The 18,080-nt window shown below is 37.4% G+C and overlaps 1 protein-coding gene across 2 annotated transcripts in view; it reads left to right on the plus strand.

Annotated features, from left to right (window-relative positions):
* cdc42bpb (CDC42 binding protein kinase beta (DMPK-like)) overlaps positions 1 to 18,080 on the plus strand; it is a 210,350-nt gene that overhangs the window by 126,015 nt on the left and 66,255 nt on the right. For both annotated transcript variants that reach the window (XM_060829247.1, XM_060829248.1), the window contains exons 11-15: positions 1,666 to 1,785; positions 8,178 to 8,311; positions 12,157 to 12,399; positions 16,429 to 16,539; positions 17,064 to 17,308. In XM_060829247.1, the coding sequence (XP_060685230.1) occupies positions 1,666 to 1,785; positions 8,178 to 8,311; positions 12,157 to 12,399; positions 16,429 to 16,539; positions 17,064 to 17,308 (853 nt within the window). The remainder of the gene's footprint in view (positions 1 to 1,665; positions 1,786 to 8,177; positions 8,312 to 12,156; positions 12,400 to 16,428; positions 16,540 to 17,063; positions 17,309 to 18,080) is intronic.

Here is an 18,080-nt window from a genome sequence, read left to right on the forward strand (position 1 = left end):
TGCATGTATTGGCATGCACTAACACAATAGTCATCTTGCGTCATTGAAATGCAGTTTCCCATGATTCGTCCCACTGAATAGAGGCTTGATGATGCATCTCCAGATGAGAAAATCAGAGACATGGCCTAGGGACTCCAGCTCATGATTTCCTCCTCTGGTTTCTAGAAGTTACTAACATGTCGTAGCAAACTCAATTGACAAGAACTTTCCCTACCCTGTTCATGGCCATGGGCAAAGTGGAGTGCCAGTTTCATGCTGTCTGATATATTGAACAGTGCATGACGGGCTTTAAAGATGACACCAGCTCTAGGAATCCTGGACGACCTGATAGTGGCCAGTAATTTTGCCTGTGGCCAGTGGGGGAAATGTGACAAGTGATGTGTCATATGTCGGTCATAAAGTAACTTTGGGAAGGTAGCATAAGAAAACTTGCTAGGATTTGTGAAGAAAAACCTCGATGAAAATTGCCAGAAATGGCACTAAGCTGATTTTTGGTAAGATTCAGCTCAGCCTACTGTTTCACTTCTAAAAGGGTATGGGTACCTCATACCTATCAAAACCTGTTTTCGTTTTCAGATAATTCTTCATTTATTTTTTTCTGTCTTTTTGTTTTGTTCAGATTTCAGTTGTTTTAAGCCTTTTTTTCTCAAACATCAAGATACTATCAGATTGTTCCGACACTGTTAACCTTTGGTGTTCCCCAATGATTTATCATTGAGCCTTTTCTATCTTTCGTTCATAGACTGCTGTTCAGTGCTGTTCAAAGACTCTTCATCTTCACATTTTCTTGACTCACCCACTGCTGCGAAATTATTGGACTTCTCATCGGATACTTGTTATTAGTTGAGCAATATTTTCTTCCAGCTAAATAGTTGGAGGGATTGAGTACCTTGTTTTTGAACCCTGCTCCAAATTCTGTTCCCTAGCTACTGATTCCAACTCTCCCTGGTAAAAGTCTGTAATTAAGCCAGTTTTATTGCAACTTTGGTGTCACACATGAACCTCTGACTTCATATTTGTGCCATCACTAAAACTATCCATTTCCACCCCCATAACTTTGCCCAATTTTACCATTGTTTCATCTCAATTGCTACTTCGGCCTTTATTCATCATTCTTGTTGCCTGTAATCTCAACTATCCCATTGCAGTCTTAGCTGGTCTCTCATGTTTTACCCTCTATAAACTTGAGGTATTCCAGAATTCTGCCTGTATTTTAACTTCCTCCAAGGCTCATTTTCCTGTTTTAGTTACCTTGCATTACAAAATCCTGTTTTCAAATCCATCTATGACCTCATGCTCCTGATCCCATAATCTTCTCCAGTTCTCCAACTCTCCCAAGTTATTTGCACTCTAATTCTGGCTTAATGTGTTAATGGCACCCCCACAGGTGACCATGCATTCAGTTGTCAAACAGCGCCTCTGCTCTTTCCCCGGTATCTACCTTGCTTTCCTCTAAGACATTCTTTAAAACCTTCCTCTTGGATTAAGCTTTGACTGGGTCATCTAATGTAATTTGACCCTGTGCATACTTTGTTTTATAATGCTCTTGTGAAGGGCTTTGGGGCATTTAATTGTTAAAATACAGTATAAATTTTTTGTTGTACTGATTTACAAGTCTCTTTCCTTTTATTATTCCTAATTTAAGCTTTCTGTACTTTTTGTTAGAATCCACTCAGGCAGCACAGTCACTTCATAGTTCAACACGTGGAATGGGAACTATCAGCAGAGATAAGGAAATCAAGAAGTTAAATGAGGAAATGGACAAACTGAGAAAAAAGTTAGCAGGTATATTTATTTGTCATATTTTAACTTCTAACCATCATATCCAATTTGTTTTGTGGATTTATTTGCTATACTTCTGTTCCTAGTAAATGTGATTTTACTTAACCTATCAGGTTTCACAATATGTTGATGCATTGATGGAGGCAAGTTGTTCATTATTGTTTTTCTAGTCCTTGATCATCATGGTTTTCAGCATGGTTATTTCTCTTGAAATATTGCAGTTCCCCTGATCTATCTATCTTAGCCCTTTCATAAATGATCCATCATTATCTTGACCCCCTCTAAAGTTTACAAATAGGTACTGTCACTTCTAAGCAATTTATGATGTAACCTAGGGTGACTGACTCTGGTTAAGCATATTTTTGGAGACTTCACCAGATAAGCACATGTTTCCAAACACATCACCCAGTCAAACAATCTTTTTTAAAACATTCAATGCTTTGATTAGTAAATCATTCAGAAGGTTTTGATGGTCCCATGATTTTCTTCTGGGTTGTTTACACCTCTGTCCATAGAATTTTGTTATTTCCTGGAGACCTGAAAATCATCCTAAAGATTTCCTAACGCTATTAACACCAGCTTCATATCTGCCCCTTTTCCCATATTGAATACTTCTTTCACTCTTCTGTGTTCAGTGGTCCAAACTCTAATTTTACAACAGTTCTGTTGTTTTTCTCCAGCATGCTTTCTAAAGAATATTTTGATTACCCTGTTCAAGCATGTTACAATGCACCTCCATGGTGCATGAGTCTTGAACCACCACTGTGCCAAAAGACCTTTTTTGTTCCTTTGTATAGACAATAATTCCACTTGCCATTCAACCCAGTCCAGTCTTTCATTTAATATTCTACCTTACATTTAGCATCTTCCAATTATATGAATGTTGTCTGTTATGAGATCATATTATAATGGTTAAATAACCACATTTTGTGGTGATCTCCAGACAGACAAATTATTTTGAAACAGAAATTTGAGCTTGCAGTTAACAGTCTCATGCCTGCAACCTTTACCAACTTGGACAAGGGCAGCAAATATGTGGGAATATCACAACCTGAGAGTTCAGCTCTAAGCCTTGTACCTTACAGACTTCTTTTTATTCATTCATGGGATATGGACATCACTGGCTGGGCAAGTATTTATTGCCCGTCCCTGGTTCCCCTTGAGAAGGGAATGGTGAACCACCTTCCTGAACCATGCAATTCATTTGCTATAGGTAGACCACAATGGCAGGATCAAGATTTTAACCCGACAACACTGAAGGAACAGTGATACGTTGCCAGGTCAGGGTGGTGTGCAGCTTGGAAGAGAAGTTACTGATGATGGAGTTTCAATTGTTGCCACTGTCCTTCTAGTGGTGGTGATCATGGGTTTAGAAGATGCTATCTGAGGAGCCTTGGAGAATTTCTGCAGAACATTCTGTAAATGATGCATACCGCTGCTATTGAGCACTAGTGATAGATGAAGTGAGTGTTTGTGGATGTGGTGCCAAATGTGCGAGCTACTTTGTCCTGAATGGTCCAAATTATTATAGTGTGTTGTTGGAGCTGAACCCATCCAAGAAAGTGGGGAGTATTCCATCATACTCCTGACTTGTGCTGTGTAGATGGTAAACAGGCTTCAGGTAGTTAATTTGTTTTCTTTAAAAAAGAATCAGAATTCCGCATTTCCAAACCTTTACTGTAACAGTGACTAAAAAGTATGGTTTGAAATGCTTTTTTCTTTTTGTAGGCAAATTGAACTTGAAATATAGAAAAGAGATTTTCCATAGAAATCTGAGCACAATCAAAAATTTCCCACAACAGTTATACCTTACACTGCCCTTTTAAGAGAGCACTTAATCCTTCAGTGACCAGTCTAAAATTATTCTCTACCCGATGGCTGCCTTTCTATTTTCCCTGTCAGATAACTTCTGATATCAGAGGCAATTCTGCTTGTGAGGGTTGCACAATTGATACTTTCCCTCTAGTTCAAGCTAAGCAAATCTTCCACCCTCTAAATCTTCTCAAACTCCCTCTTCAATCTTAGTGCAAGGTCCTGCCTGGTTTTTGTATGTTGATCACTTGAGTTAGCATTTTCTCCACTTCTGGTACAGGATTAGCTATCTTTATCTCCCACCTTCTGCCCTTCAGATGGCTGCACACCACAAGCTGTTATCTGATGTGATATTCATGGATTTGTCGGGAAACTTTTCCTTTGCTGGTTTTTAAAGGCTTCCCAATCCTCAGTTTCCCACTAATCTTCATTGTATGCTTTTCATTTGATTAGATTAGATTAGATTAGATTACTTACAGTGTGGCTTTATGCTGTCCCTAACTTCCTTTTTCAGCTATGGCTTCCTTGTGCTCTCCATTGTATGTTACTACTTCCTTGGGATGAATTTCTGCTGTGCTTTTCTAATTAGCCCCAGAAACTCCTACCATTGCTACTCCACTGTCTTCCCTGCTAGGTTCCCCTTTCTATTGTCAGGTCTGGCCAGCCCCTCCCTCGAGTCCTTGTTGTTGCCTTTCCATGAATGTAATGCAGTTCAATCTGAAGGGAGAGAGGAACTCAAAACATTGCAATCACTTGGGAAGTGAGACTGAGCAGAATCTTAGGTACTCGGGTTCTGATGGATTTTCTCTGAGGGTCTTAAAAGAAGCAAATGATTCATTAGTTTTAATATTCTGAAACTCCCCAGATTGGGGATGGCCACAATGGTTGGTGGGTTTAAAATGTAAATTTGGGGCTGGTGGGTAGATAGTTCCTCATTACCTGTCTATCTGTGACAGGAAATTGTTAGACTCTATAATAGATTAGATTAGATTAGATTACTTAGTGTGGAAACAGGCCCTTCGGCCCAATAAGTCCACACTGACCTGCCGAAGCGCAACTACCCAGACCCGTTCCCCTACATTTACCCCTGCATTACGGGCAATTTAGTGTGGCCACTTCACCTAACCTGCACATTTTTGGACTGTGGGAGGAAACCGGAGCACCTGGAGGAAACCCACGCAGACACAGGGAGAATGTGCAAACTCCACACAGTCGCCTAAGGCGGGAATTGAACCCGGGTTTCTGGTGCTGAGGGGCAGCAGTGCTAACCACTGTGCCACTGTGCCGCCCAAATGTAGCAGGGCAGTTTTTAAGTTAACAATGAAGGTAATCAGGTAGAGGCAGCATTGCGTTGAGGAAGGGAGATTATGGTTAACTGATTTATTGGCGTTCTTTGAGGAGGTAGCAAATATTGTGCAGAAAGGAGAACTGGAGGATGAATTGTACTCAGATTTCCACAGGACATTTGATAAGGTATCAAATCAAAAGTTATTACAGAAAATAAAAGCTCATGATGTAGGGATTAACACATTGGCTGGCTAACAGGAAGCAGAGATTAAGCACAAATTAGTCCTTTTCTGGCTGGCAGTACGCAACAAGTGGTGGCAAGGAATCTGTACTGTTTACCATTTATATCAATGACCTGGATGAAAGGATAGAAGGTATTGTTGCTACTTTTACTGATGACATGAGGATAGGTAAGTTGTGAAGAGCATGCAAGGAGGCTACGAAAATGGATAGGGTAGAGCTTTAACAAATGGGAATATACTGTTTATATTATTATTCTGCGAGGAGAGATTGCAGAGGTATCTGTATGAATCGTAATAGGCTAGAATGCAGATACAGCAGGTAATTAAGAAAGTTAATTGGGAGAGGCATTGAATACTGGAGTAAGGAGCTATGATTCAATTACAAATGGCAGTGTTGAAACCAAATCTGGAGTGTTGCGGTACATCATTGACCACCTTATTTAAGGAAGCAGTTCAGAGAAAGTTTACCAGACTAATAAGTAGAATGAATGGGTTGTCCTGTGAAGAAGTGCTTGAACAGGCTAGGCTTGTACCAACTCTAGTTTAGCATAGGAAAGGTGACAGAATCCTTATATATATATATATCGATCATGAGACGTCTTGACAGGATTTATGTGAAGAGGATGTTTCCTCTTATGGGAAAATCTGGAAATAAGGATCCTTGTTTAAAAATCGGGAGTAGTCTATTTAAAACTGATTAGGTGTATTTTCTATTGTCTTTGGCTATGTCTTTGGAACTGTTTCTGAAAAAGCATTGGAAGCAGAGTCTTTGATTATTTTTAAGGCAGTGGTGTATAGATTTTTATTAATCAAGAGTGTAAAAGCATATCAGGGATGGGCTGGAATGTGGATAGAGTCATAGAGATGTACAGCATGGAAACAGACCCTTCAGTCCAACTCATCCATGTCGACCAGATATCCCAACCCAATCTAGTCCCATCTGCCAGCACCCGGCCCATATCCCTCCAAACCCTTCCTATTCATATACCCTTCCAAATGCTTTTTAAATGTTGCAATTGTACGAGCATCCACCATTTCCTCTGGCAACTCATTCCATACACGCACCACCCTCTGTGTGAAAAAGTTGCCCCTTAGGTCTGTTTTCTATCTTTCCCCTCTCACCCCTCTAGATCTGGACTCCCCCACCCCAGGGTAGAGACTGTCTTTTTCTCCTTGAAGTTCAACCAGATCAACCCTGATTTTATGAAGTAGCAGAAGTTTGAGTGTCAAAATGGCTACTCCCGCGGCATGTTTATATGTTGTACCTGGTTAAAAATGCATTTGCATCTCTCATTCTCATTCAGTGTCCAATTTTGCATTTAAAGAAACAACTGTTTTCTGGGAAGTAAGTGTATATTTTGTTTTGAAAAACGTTAGTTATTAATCCTAAGAATAAACCAACAATGCCGAATGACAAATGACATTTTACATATGAATTAAAGCTAGAATGTTTTGCTTGAATGACTGGTAATGAAATAAAGATCATGTGACATGATTTTATACTTTAAGACATTTCCTGTAACAAACGAACTAAAATCAATACAGACTAGATATAGTAAGCTAATACAGTAAACTATGGATAAAATATTCTTCAGCTACTTCTTAACATAACCAAACACATCTCATTAACTCAAGCTTGACCTACTATCGCTTGGAAGCTTGAAGTATGCTCAGATCAGTAATCACCTGTTTAAGTAGAAATTAAAAATTAGCAAAGAGATCGTTAACTAGATAAATATGGCTCACTTGGTGGTGAAGTATCTCCTTTAGAGAATAAGACGATTCATGTCAGGCATTGTTTAATCATTTTATGACTGCTGAATGATAAAGATGGCCATGTTTTAAACTGACGTCTTAAATTCATAGTGAAATGAAGAGACAAATCTGTTTCCGGTGCTGCTTACCATTGTCTGTTGTCATCTATATTTGTCCCACACAATAACCAAAGTTTTTAGTAAATCCATCATTTCAAAAGTCTGCTTAAAATTTCCTGTGATATCCCTTGGAGAAAGTGAGGACTGCAGATGCTGGAGAGCAGAGCTGAAACTGTGTTGCTGGAAAAGTGCAGCAGGTCAGGCAGCATCCAAAGAGCAGGAGAATCGACGTTTCGGGCATGAACCCTTCAGGAATTCCTGATATCCCTTGCCCCTTACTCTGAGAGCAGCATCAGTGTATCTAAGACCTTCTTGAATGAACATTAGCCTACACTTTACATCAAGTATCTGATTTCTTTGAAATTCAAGAAGTAGGTTTTGAACTTTTTGTCAATAAAATGTCCAGAGATGGTACTTTGAAGTGCTGCTGCATTAAAGATGCTTAAAAAAATTTGGACATTCTCCACATTTGGATCATGGTTCATTGAGTGTATTTGATATCCAGTTAGGAGATTTATGCTTTCATAAGAAAATCATATTTGGCCCCTTGAGTATTATTGTTCATAGGTGTAATTCTTAGTTTTGCTTCACTGGTATCTGAATTTATTTGTAATTGTTAAAAAAAGCAAATTAGCATTGAGGTGCACTTTATTAAAATTCATAGGATTCTGCAGTGGTGCTTTTTGTTTAAACTTAATCAGTATTTTGAAGTTGAATACAATGCTGGTAAATTCTGATACAGCAATAGCATTGTTTTCTGTGGGGTTCAAATCATAGGATTATGATATACAGAGGAATCTCGATTATCCGGCATTCGATTATTCAAATATCAGATTATCCGGCAAGATTGCAAGGTCCTGATGCTCGGTGAAACTATGGTATTGGGCATTCGATTATCCAGAATTCGATTAACTGAATGAAATACTACCTACCTGTGTTCTTCGGGTAATCAAGGTTCCTCTGTAGATAAACTGTTTAAAAAAAACTGTATTCATTACTTATAAAAATGCTTCTTTATATTTATGTACTAGCTTGGGAATCAATGATATAAATTTGTAGTATGTAGGTAACATGAAGGTTTGGAGTGACAAGCATGTTCAAAAAGACTTGTTTTAACTGCCTGTGTAAATGTAGATTACAGTTGTGGATGGTTCCATTTTCTTTTTGTACAACATTTTAGAATCTGATCGGTTGGAACATCAACTTGAAAATGCAGTGTCTCTCCGCCAGGATTTTGAGGAAAGTACAAACAAAGTAAAAGCACTAGAAAAACAGATTAAAGCACTTAAACAAGAAAAAGAAGAAAATCACAAGGTACGCAAATTAAATTTTGATTATTACAAACAAACCTTAGTTGGCAATGACTAAAAGGAGGTATTATAATAATCTGAAGTATCCTGTAAAGTCATTGGTGTATCAATATCTCTCAAGGTCACCCATTAACTGAAGCGTTAAAATAGTCTCTTAACATTGTAAACTAAAAGAAACAGTGTAAATCCTTAAGTTTTAAAATAAAGTTGTTTGAAATATTTTAAAAAATGCAGCCAGTTAATTAGCATGGGTTAATGAAAAGATATAATCTTCAAACCTAAAATGTTATCTCATGCCATTGCTTAATGTGTCTTGCTGGTTCCCAGAAAATACATTATACTAAACAGTCTGAGGTTCATTAAAGCTTCAGAAGACGTCTACTCCCTACCATATCCACTCAGGGAAACGTATATAAAATATATGGGAATGTTTAGTTATATGCAATGTGTAACTGCAGCAACACAATGCATATGAGGTGTTCTGTTTTGAAACCTCCAATGACACAAAACAACATTGTGCAAGGGCAGCGTTAAATGAGGCTTTCTTGTGCTTGCTTTCTAAAGATAATAGTGAAATATGTATGTAATCCATCTTTTTAGGTCACAAATAATAGGGTTCAATCTGTGGGTGAGTATCAGTGGGAGAAATTACAAACACACCACTTAATCTCTTGTAAAGACTGTATGGTTTTACTTTTCTGTATTTTAATTGTAGACTGAAATGGGAAAAGTATTATGTTTTAAAAGCCAAGGACTGCTGCATTTTAAAAAAAACTGGTTATCAACACTCATTGTCAGTGCTGTTTATGGAGAAGTTATTTCAGATAAATTGGACCTAAGGGTGTTAATGAAGGGAGATTCAGCTGGCAACATGTAGCTAATTGGTATGTGAAATGGTGACCAGTTGTCAATTGCAAAATTCTCTGCCTGCCAACAAGTTTGTTGGTTCCTGTGTAGCTGGACAGCTTTTGTGTGTGAATATTTTATCAGAAGCTATCAAACTCTGAAGAGAAAGGATCTGTTGTTTCTTCAGCAGTTTTAAAATGAACACCTCAATGGTAAAGAAATTGCACTTATTTCCCTCCATCGGTTCCTGTAAACTGTGGTTTTCAAACAAATCAGAGACTGAAAGTGTGAACCAGTCAGCTTATGTCTCCTGCAAAGAAATAAAGGTACCTGGAGAAGGAATTTCAAGAAGTATGAAAATGAAAAGGATCATCTCTGAACCCTGTGGGCAGGGACCACCGACCTGCCTACACAGTCTTGCCTTCAATCCATATTACTGTGTTTTTTATGTTTCATTGTATGTGTATGGGGGGAGTTTATAAGGGGGTCAAATTTTTAACTGGTTGATTTATATGTCGACAGTTCGTAGTTGCTTGCTTGTAGCTAGAATCTATTTATTTGTTAAAAATAGTAATCGTTAAATAGAGAAACCTGGTCTGCTTTCTGTCATCCTGAGTCTAAATGGCAGGTAAATTAGGGGTTTTGCATTCTACCCCAGTGATGCATAAAACTTTGCAATAGGAAAGCATGGAACTATTGACCATTTAATTTGACGTAAGTAGTACAGCAAACACCAGTTTCCCTTTCTAAGGATTTGAAAACTGGATACTTTAAAAAAAAAACTGCATCAAGATTCTGCATAAACAATGTATCTTTTATAAAAGGGAAAGTATTTGCCAAATATTAGATTTTTAATGGTTTAATTAGCAATGTAGATAAAGGAAAATAGTGAAAGTTATTTTTGTATTTTCAGAAGGCATTGATAAGTTAGCAAACCATATGTGAGAAAGCTCGAGGGCTGATGGGTTGGGGATAATATGTTAGCATGGATTAAGGATTGGTTAATGAGCAGAAAACGGAAGGAATAAATAGGTAATTTTCAATATGAGGATCAAAAGTAATGCTTTGCCACAAGCATCAGTCCTAGGGCAAAGCTACTTTACAATGACCTGAACAAGGAAACCAGGATCAATATATCCAAGTTTATCTACAATACAAAGGTCAGGAAGGTCTGCCATGTGCTGGATATGAGGGGTATGTGAAATAAAATGCTCCAGTGTTAGAGCAGGTAGACTCTAAGTAGATAATTCTGAAGGATGAAAAGTATTTTCATTGATGTATGTATAAAATTAATTGGAAGGCTTGATAGGCTACTGAGATGTTTTTTATTCCCCTGGCTGTTGTGTAGAAATGGAGAGCATTACCTCAGGATGATGTGGAATATTTAAAATTAAATACAGTTTCTTCATTCAGTGGATGGTGAATCTTTGCAAATCTCTTATTCTTTCTGTATATTCTATGTCAAAGAAATCGAGGTTTAAGCAGAAAGATGTGAAAATTAAATTATGATCCTGTTGAATGGCAGAGTAAGGTTTTATTCTTGCTTTGATAAAGTATCCATCTTTTTGAAATGTTATTGTCAGGGTATTTAGGTTCTCATTTTATTGTTTACTGATGCAATTTTAATAAATCTACATGGTGTAGTTAAAAGTACTGAGCAATCTTGTTGCATGTTACGATTTTTACTGACACTGAAATGTCATCATAAATTGCCTTTTATAATGTAAATTTTGAATTTATTCAAATTGGAAAGACACTCAGCAAACCTATTGAACCTACTGACTAGAAAAAACACAGTCTGGCCATTCTTCAAGCATTATTAGAAATCAGCATTCTTTCCAATCATGTATACTGGTCTCAGTGTAATTGAAAAAGTTGTAATTGAACTGAGATTGACATCTGGAATTCACGCTTGAATTGCAATGGTCTAGAAATTAGCCTACCATGTATCATTCTTGCAAAGAATAAAAAAAAAGACAGGTGCTTTGGTTAAAGTTGCATCTTATTACTTTCTGAAGACCAAATCCTTCCTTTTGGGCATTGGTTCATGTTTAAAGTATCACGTAATTTGGCCAAAAGTATTGCTGGTTTATTCTTCCATAGAGGAAATGACCACTTAGTGCTGTCTAGCAGCACATGTACATTTACATTCAAGAGTGGAGACTTAACTGATTCTCTAATCTTGGCCATCTAAGCGAAGTGTAGTTCCATGTATGCTACCATCCGTGACCTTGGCCAAATAATTACTGAGGAACCCGTGACTGGATTGGACCAATATTTAATTGATTACGATCTTAACCAGCTAATCATTGCAGAATAAAAGCCCTCAATGGTAATTTAAGATTGAAAGTGTTTTTTTCTGTTTCAGTAGTGCTCGAGGAGTGAATTGCTTTGTTGGTAAAGCTGAATATGGAGCAGTGCAATAACAGCTTTTGGATTTTTGACTTTAATCTTGTATCTGCCCCCCTCCACTATTTTTGTAACAAGTGATGGCCCAAAGTTTGAAAATTGTATAGTGCACTTTCGTGAATGCCAGTGTTCAATGCTATCCTATGAGATTTACAAAATACAAGTAGATTTATATATTTAGCATCTTTGTGTCATGAAATTTCAGCTTCATGACCTCTGAGTATCTTAAAGATCAGTGGTATGAGACCACCTCTAGTAAATAGGCTTCACTCTGTAACCTTCACTCTGTGGCAGTACTCTACAGCTCTAAGTTTTTCAAACCAAATTTTAAAGGCATTCTTCACACTTTCTCATCAGTTTTGAAATACAGTGAGAGAGGTATTGCTTATTCCTTTTCTAATGTTTGAAATAAAGTATCCTTAAGACTAGAATGGGGGCAGGGCTGCTTTGTCAGTGTGCTCTGTGCAGTTTACAGTGTAACTCAATGTGAAATTGGTACCTGTAGTATAATACAGCTAAAGTTGTAGTAAATTCTTAAATTATGTAAATTTAACTTTTGTATTAACATGTTTTTCTAACCCTTAAATTTGATAGCAACTTGTTGAAACTCTTGAAAGACAAAAGTCCCAAACAAAGGAATTGAAAGATGCACATCAGCAGAGGAAAATTGCAATGCAGGAGTTCTCTGAACTCAATGAACGGATGGCAGAGTTACGCTCACAAAAACAGAAATTATCCAGAAATCTCCGTGATAAAGAGGAAGAGTTGGAAGTAGCTATGCAGAAAATTGACACAACACGTCAAGATATCCGAAAAGCAGAGAGGACTAGAAAGGAGGTAAGTTAATCACGTGATGCTCACAGTCACAATTTATGTCAGTTCTGAAATTTTTGGAGAGGTATTGACTGCTGCATAGTAAGTAGTATTGCTGTAAGTTAACTTGGCACGTTACAAATTATTTCTTGATGACTAATTTAAAACAAATATCTGAGAAGGAAACGTATACATTGACAAAACAGTGAAAGCAGGATTTATCAAACTGGGAGCATTCTGGATCACCACTGACACAGCTGACAAAGTTGGAAGGTTGTGATTCCCAATGGTGCCTGTGGAGTGCGGCAGGGCCCAGGACAGTGATTGCAGAAATGCTAAAAGTTGGGACAGAGAGCTTATTGACCAAGTGCTCTGTCGATCAGGATGAACAGTAACCAGAGCAGCCAATCTGGTGCAGATTGACAAACTAATAAGCCAACTAGCCACAAAAAGACATGATCCTCTCTCACTAGTATCCTAACATACCGATGAGGAAGGATACTACTTCGACTGGGACAGTACATCCATCCTAGGACAAGCCAAACAAAGACTTGCACTAGAATTCCTAGAATTGACATTCCAACCAGAACTCTATCAACAAACACATCGAGTTAGACCCCAACTACCACCCCCTGAGAAAAGGAACAGGAAGTGACTTCACCACAGCAAATAACATCACCAAAGGAAATGACCTCACCAACCCAAACATATAAATAGAAAACAGGAAGTTTCAGCATTGCTTTGCATAAAGTCCACTGAAGATGTTACCTAGTAAGGTAATGAAATGTCTGGAATTGAACCTTTCAGCTCAGCGAGCAAACCTACATCCAAAACCTCAACCTGAGCTACAAATCTTCTCAAAACTCGCAAAGCTCGTAAGCCGACATGCCAAAAGCAATGATGCTCTTCCGGTCATCTTTGCCTGTCTCGTTTCTTGGACGGCTCTTTCAGTCTTCCAAATGGGAGCATGAGGGAATTGCTGAATTAGAAGGATAGGAAAGAGCAACAATAAATTGTAAAGAAGCAAAAGGAGCATATAGCAGTTAGGAAATAATGAAAGTGATATATTTGAACATGCTAGTTATTATCATTTTAATGTATTATTTTCCAACTTCTCAAAAAATAATTTTCCTCGCATGTTTAACAATTTTAATTCTTGACTTTGGTTTTGAAGAAATGTTCAAAACATCTAAGTTTCTTCATCCTGTAAGAAATCTACATTTTGTGTCAAATCAAACCAGTGAACATGGTATAATTAATTGTGTGTGTACTGGAGCTGTTTGGCTGATAGTATTAGACAGAAAAGCAGAGATTCACTCAGTTTCTCAGTCATTTTTGCAATTCCTTACCAACAGTCCCTTTCCATTTAACATTTGCTTCATAATTGCCACCTTGTATTCATGTTCCACTTTTCAACTTCAGATCTTTCCTTTTCTTTCTTCCTTCCATCTGCGTCTGCCAGGTTAGACTACTGGTACAAAAAGAAATTCTAAGCAGTTCCACTATGTGATCCTTTTATAGATGAGTAGTAATGTCTAAAGGTGACAGTAAGCAAGTTTTATTTTAGTTACACTGTGGGTGCAAAAACTTTTGAATCACTTGACTCAACAGTCCTCATAGCTGAAAATGTGTTGCTGGAAAAGCGCAGCAGGTCAGGCAGCATCCTTGGATGCTGCCTGACCTCCTGCGCTTTTCCAGCAACACATTTTCAGCTCTGATCTCCGGCATCTGCAGACCTCACTTTCTCCTCAACAGTCCTCATTCAAGGTAACCTCAACTATTTGCTTTGCACATCTGTGTTGGACTACAATTTCAAAAATAAATGGCAGGCTTCCCAATTCCAATTCAGTTGACTATATTGAATATATTCCTGAAGAAACCTTACATTGGAGGCAGTTCAGAGAAGGTTTACCAGACTTGGAATGAACATATTGCCTAATGCGGAATAGCTGATCAGACTAGGCCTGTACCCTTTGGGGTTTGGAAGAGTCAGAGGTGACTTAGTTAAAACATAGAAGATCCTAGAAGAAAGGTTGCTTCCTCTTGTGGGAGAGCTAGGTGTCACGAACTAAAAATAAGGTGTCACTCATTTGAAACAGGATTGTGAATCTTTGGAATTGCCGTCCTCACAAGGCAGTGGATGCAGAATTTGTAAGTATCTTTAAGGTAGAGTAGATAAATGCTTGATTGCGAAGGATTGTCGGGAAATGCAAGAACATAGAGTTGAGGTTAAAATGAGATCAACCATGATCTTATCAAATGGCAAAGTAAACTCAAAAGAGCTGAGTGACCTGTTCTAGTTCCTTGATCACGTTCGCTTTTCTCTCCAGTTTTCTATTGTAATTTTATAATGTCAAGAGCAACAATTGACAAGTATTCTTCAATGTTTAACAATTTCCTCCTCATCATTGTCCCTTCCTTAGGTTCTAATTCTGAAAAGAATTGGAAATAGAAAGTGAGGTAACATGTTAACATAACAGTTTAACCCTGGCCTACCTCACACAAGATCGATAATCCCTACTACAAAAAAAATTGTATTCTGAGAAATCTGTGCTGATGCAACGTCATTGAGAGGAATCTAATATGGGAATAAGTCTCTAGTTTACATAATTTCATTATTGTGTTGCTGTTCCCTACAATTTTCTGGGTTTGCAAGGAAAATTATTATAGCAAAACTTATCGCGTAAGTCCGATATACATTAGCATTGGCACCATGCTGTTTCATGCAGTATGTTTAAATATTCACATATTGAACGACTAAAAATGGATTCGGATCAATCACTCATAATATGTAAGCATAGCCTATCCTAATAAATTCCTATGCATTAAAATTGTTTGAGTTTGAGGAAGTAAATTCCAAATTGTCACTCTTTGATGTTCCATTTTAGCATAAAAATGACACAGCAATTTTCACTCCACCTTCTGTTGAGAGATCTGAGATTTATTGTTATAAACAATGTTTTGGGGAAACAGGAACAACAGAGAACTTGTGCAATACCACTGCCTACAGTAGACTGTAAACAGTAAATAATGTGACCATTATTTTACTTTGTGGAGAAAAGAGAAAGAAATGAGTTACCGATGGAAGAAGTGCTAAGTATATGGTGTTAATTATTCACATGAATTGTATAGATCTAAATTTACTTCTTTAACCTTCAGGGGAATGATGTTTTGACAAATGTGTTCATAAAGATATGTGAAGTCTGTTCCATTCTTATGTATATTCTTTTGGTAATATACATAGCATCTTGCAATTTACACTCTTTTATGGACTGTATGAACCATCAATATTTGACATATATTTAAATGCAGTGCAGTTCTATGGAACATGAATGAACACAATACCAAATGTATTTTTTTTCTATCCTTTGCCCTATTCCCACCACATGCATTTTTCTTGTTCCCTTTCTCCTGAAACTTCTGCACTGGAATTGAGATGGTGCACATTCTGTCAACCCCACCTGGCCATCCTGACTTGACCTGACCTGATGAATCACTGAAGTGGCCATTATTTATATGTATTTTAGCTTTTCTTGTTGGTTAGTTTACTAGAAGCTACAAAGAAATCATAATTGAACCTAATTCTGATCTTGCCCACTTCCAGCAGGCTAAGGTACCCAGATCAGTTGTTTTCTTCCTTCATCCAGCTATGCTGCAATCAGTTCTGTTGCCTACTGCTGTCAAATTGAGAACTGTTGAACTTGGTCTCCTTGAAATTAATGATGTCATACTCCACAAATGCCCATGACATTCACTGAGTTGCTACGTCTCAGTTCAATGAAATATTGCTCTTGTTTTAATTTTTCCATCTTTTAATATGCCACTTATTGAAGCTTACCAGCATCTTCCCAAGTGCAATTATAAATGGACAATGAATGCTGGCCCAGTCAGCAATGGCCATTTCTCATGCCTGAATAAGCAAAAAGATAATTTTGTTTCCGACAGTGGCAGTGAGTAATCAATTGTACTGAAAGGATTTGAGTATCACTTCTCTGGTGATAAATGTAAAATACAGTGTGCAGGTTTGTAATGAATATTTTCTTTTCTCCTTAGCTGGAAGCCAAGTTGGAAGACTCGATGGCTGAAGCATCAAAGGAGCGAAAGCTTCGAGAACATAGCGAAACTTATTCCAAACAACTGGAAAGTGAATTGGAAGCATTAAAGGTTGGAATACGTGGAAACAATTTTAAGCAATTAAATGAAAACATGAGGTGATGGAGAAACTCCACAAGCCTGGCAGCATCTGTGGAGAAAGAAATAAAATTCACACTTTTATCCACCTAAGAGTCATATTGGCCTCGAAATGATAACTTTGTTCTCTACTCTCAGAAACTTTCAGATTTGCTGACTTTCTCCAGCACACTTTATTTTCGTGTCTGTAGTACTTTATTTTTGTTTGAGAAATAAATTGTGTTTTTATTTGAAGGAAAAGTATTGATGAATTAGAAAGATAAATGTAAAACAGGACGCTCTCCAAGATTCATAAAGACAATTTATTCTCACTGATCCAGGTATAATATTTAAATGAATAGGTTGGCATCCAAGTAAGAGGAAAGTATTGGAATACTGTGGTGAGATTAATATTCCAACTGCCCTGGCCAAAGGAGTTGTATTAGTGATTAATCTCCAAGAAGGGTTTTTTTTTGTATCTTAAGCTTGTTTCAACTATTTTCTCCATATGTGTTTAGCTGAAGCAAGGTGGCCGGGCTGCTGGATCCAGCTTGCAGCACCAGCAAGAACTCTCCAAGGTAAAAGCGGAGCTGGAGAAGAAACTGGTTTTCTATGAAGAGGAACTGGTGAGGTGTGAAGCTGCTCACAGCACTGAAATTAAGAACCTTAAAAAGGAGCTCCATGATTCTGATGCTCAGCATTTAGCTCTACAAAAAGATGTCATGATATTAAAGGACAAGTTGGAGAAAGCCAAGCGGGACAGGTAATTAACCAGAGGAGGGCACAAAGGAAGGAATTACCTGCTTGAAATTGCGATAAATTATTTTTAAGAGCTTTGCTCAAAAAAGTAGAAATTTGAGAAATATCTTGTTGAAGAATAGGAGAAAACCCCACATAGAAAACTGCCTTGATAACATTGATCTTGATGGAATTTTGAAGTATTATACAAAGAAATGGCACATCATGAATTTTAACCTACAATGATATTATCTCAATCCCTTATGTCATTATTGGCAAGAGGACAGATCAGATGCCTTCCCACAGTAAGGAAACAAAAGCCCTTCTGGGGAACCTCAGCATAGTAAGAAAGTCCAAGAATGAGGAGAAAAGAATCAATCCTTACTTTAATGAATAGTTAAATGTTTTGTGGCTAATCATGACTTAATTTTACTTGTGATGGTTGCTGCCAGACAGTTACATACACAGAAAAAAGTAACACTATGAAGCCTGTTAACTCTCTACTTCACATACTCATAATATCAAAAATCTGTTAACCAAAACCAACTCAATAATATGAGGTAATAGATATTGGGCCAGTAAATATTTTAGGTTAAATTTAACATAATGGCTTCAGACATATTTCTTTCTTAATCCTTTTATGTATTTGGGAGCAATTCAATTGATATAAATACAAGTATTAAGGACACTGTTTTAAAGATTTAAAAAGATTATATTGCTCCTAGCTCATATTTGGAAGTGTAAGCCTCATTTAACTGTTATGCTTAACATGTACAAAATTGTACTATCAAGTAGAT

This window comes from Hemiscyllium ocellatum, chromosome 8, assembly GCF_020745735.1.
Source record: "Hemiscyllium ocellatum isolate sHemOce1 chromosome 8, sHemOce1.pat.X.cur, whole genome shotgun sequence".
Taxonomy (NCBI): Eukaryota; Metazoa; Chordata; class Chondrichthyes; order Orectolobiformes; family Hemiscylliidae; genus Hemiscyllium; species Hemiscyllium ocellatum.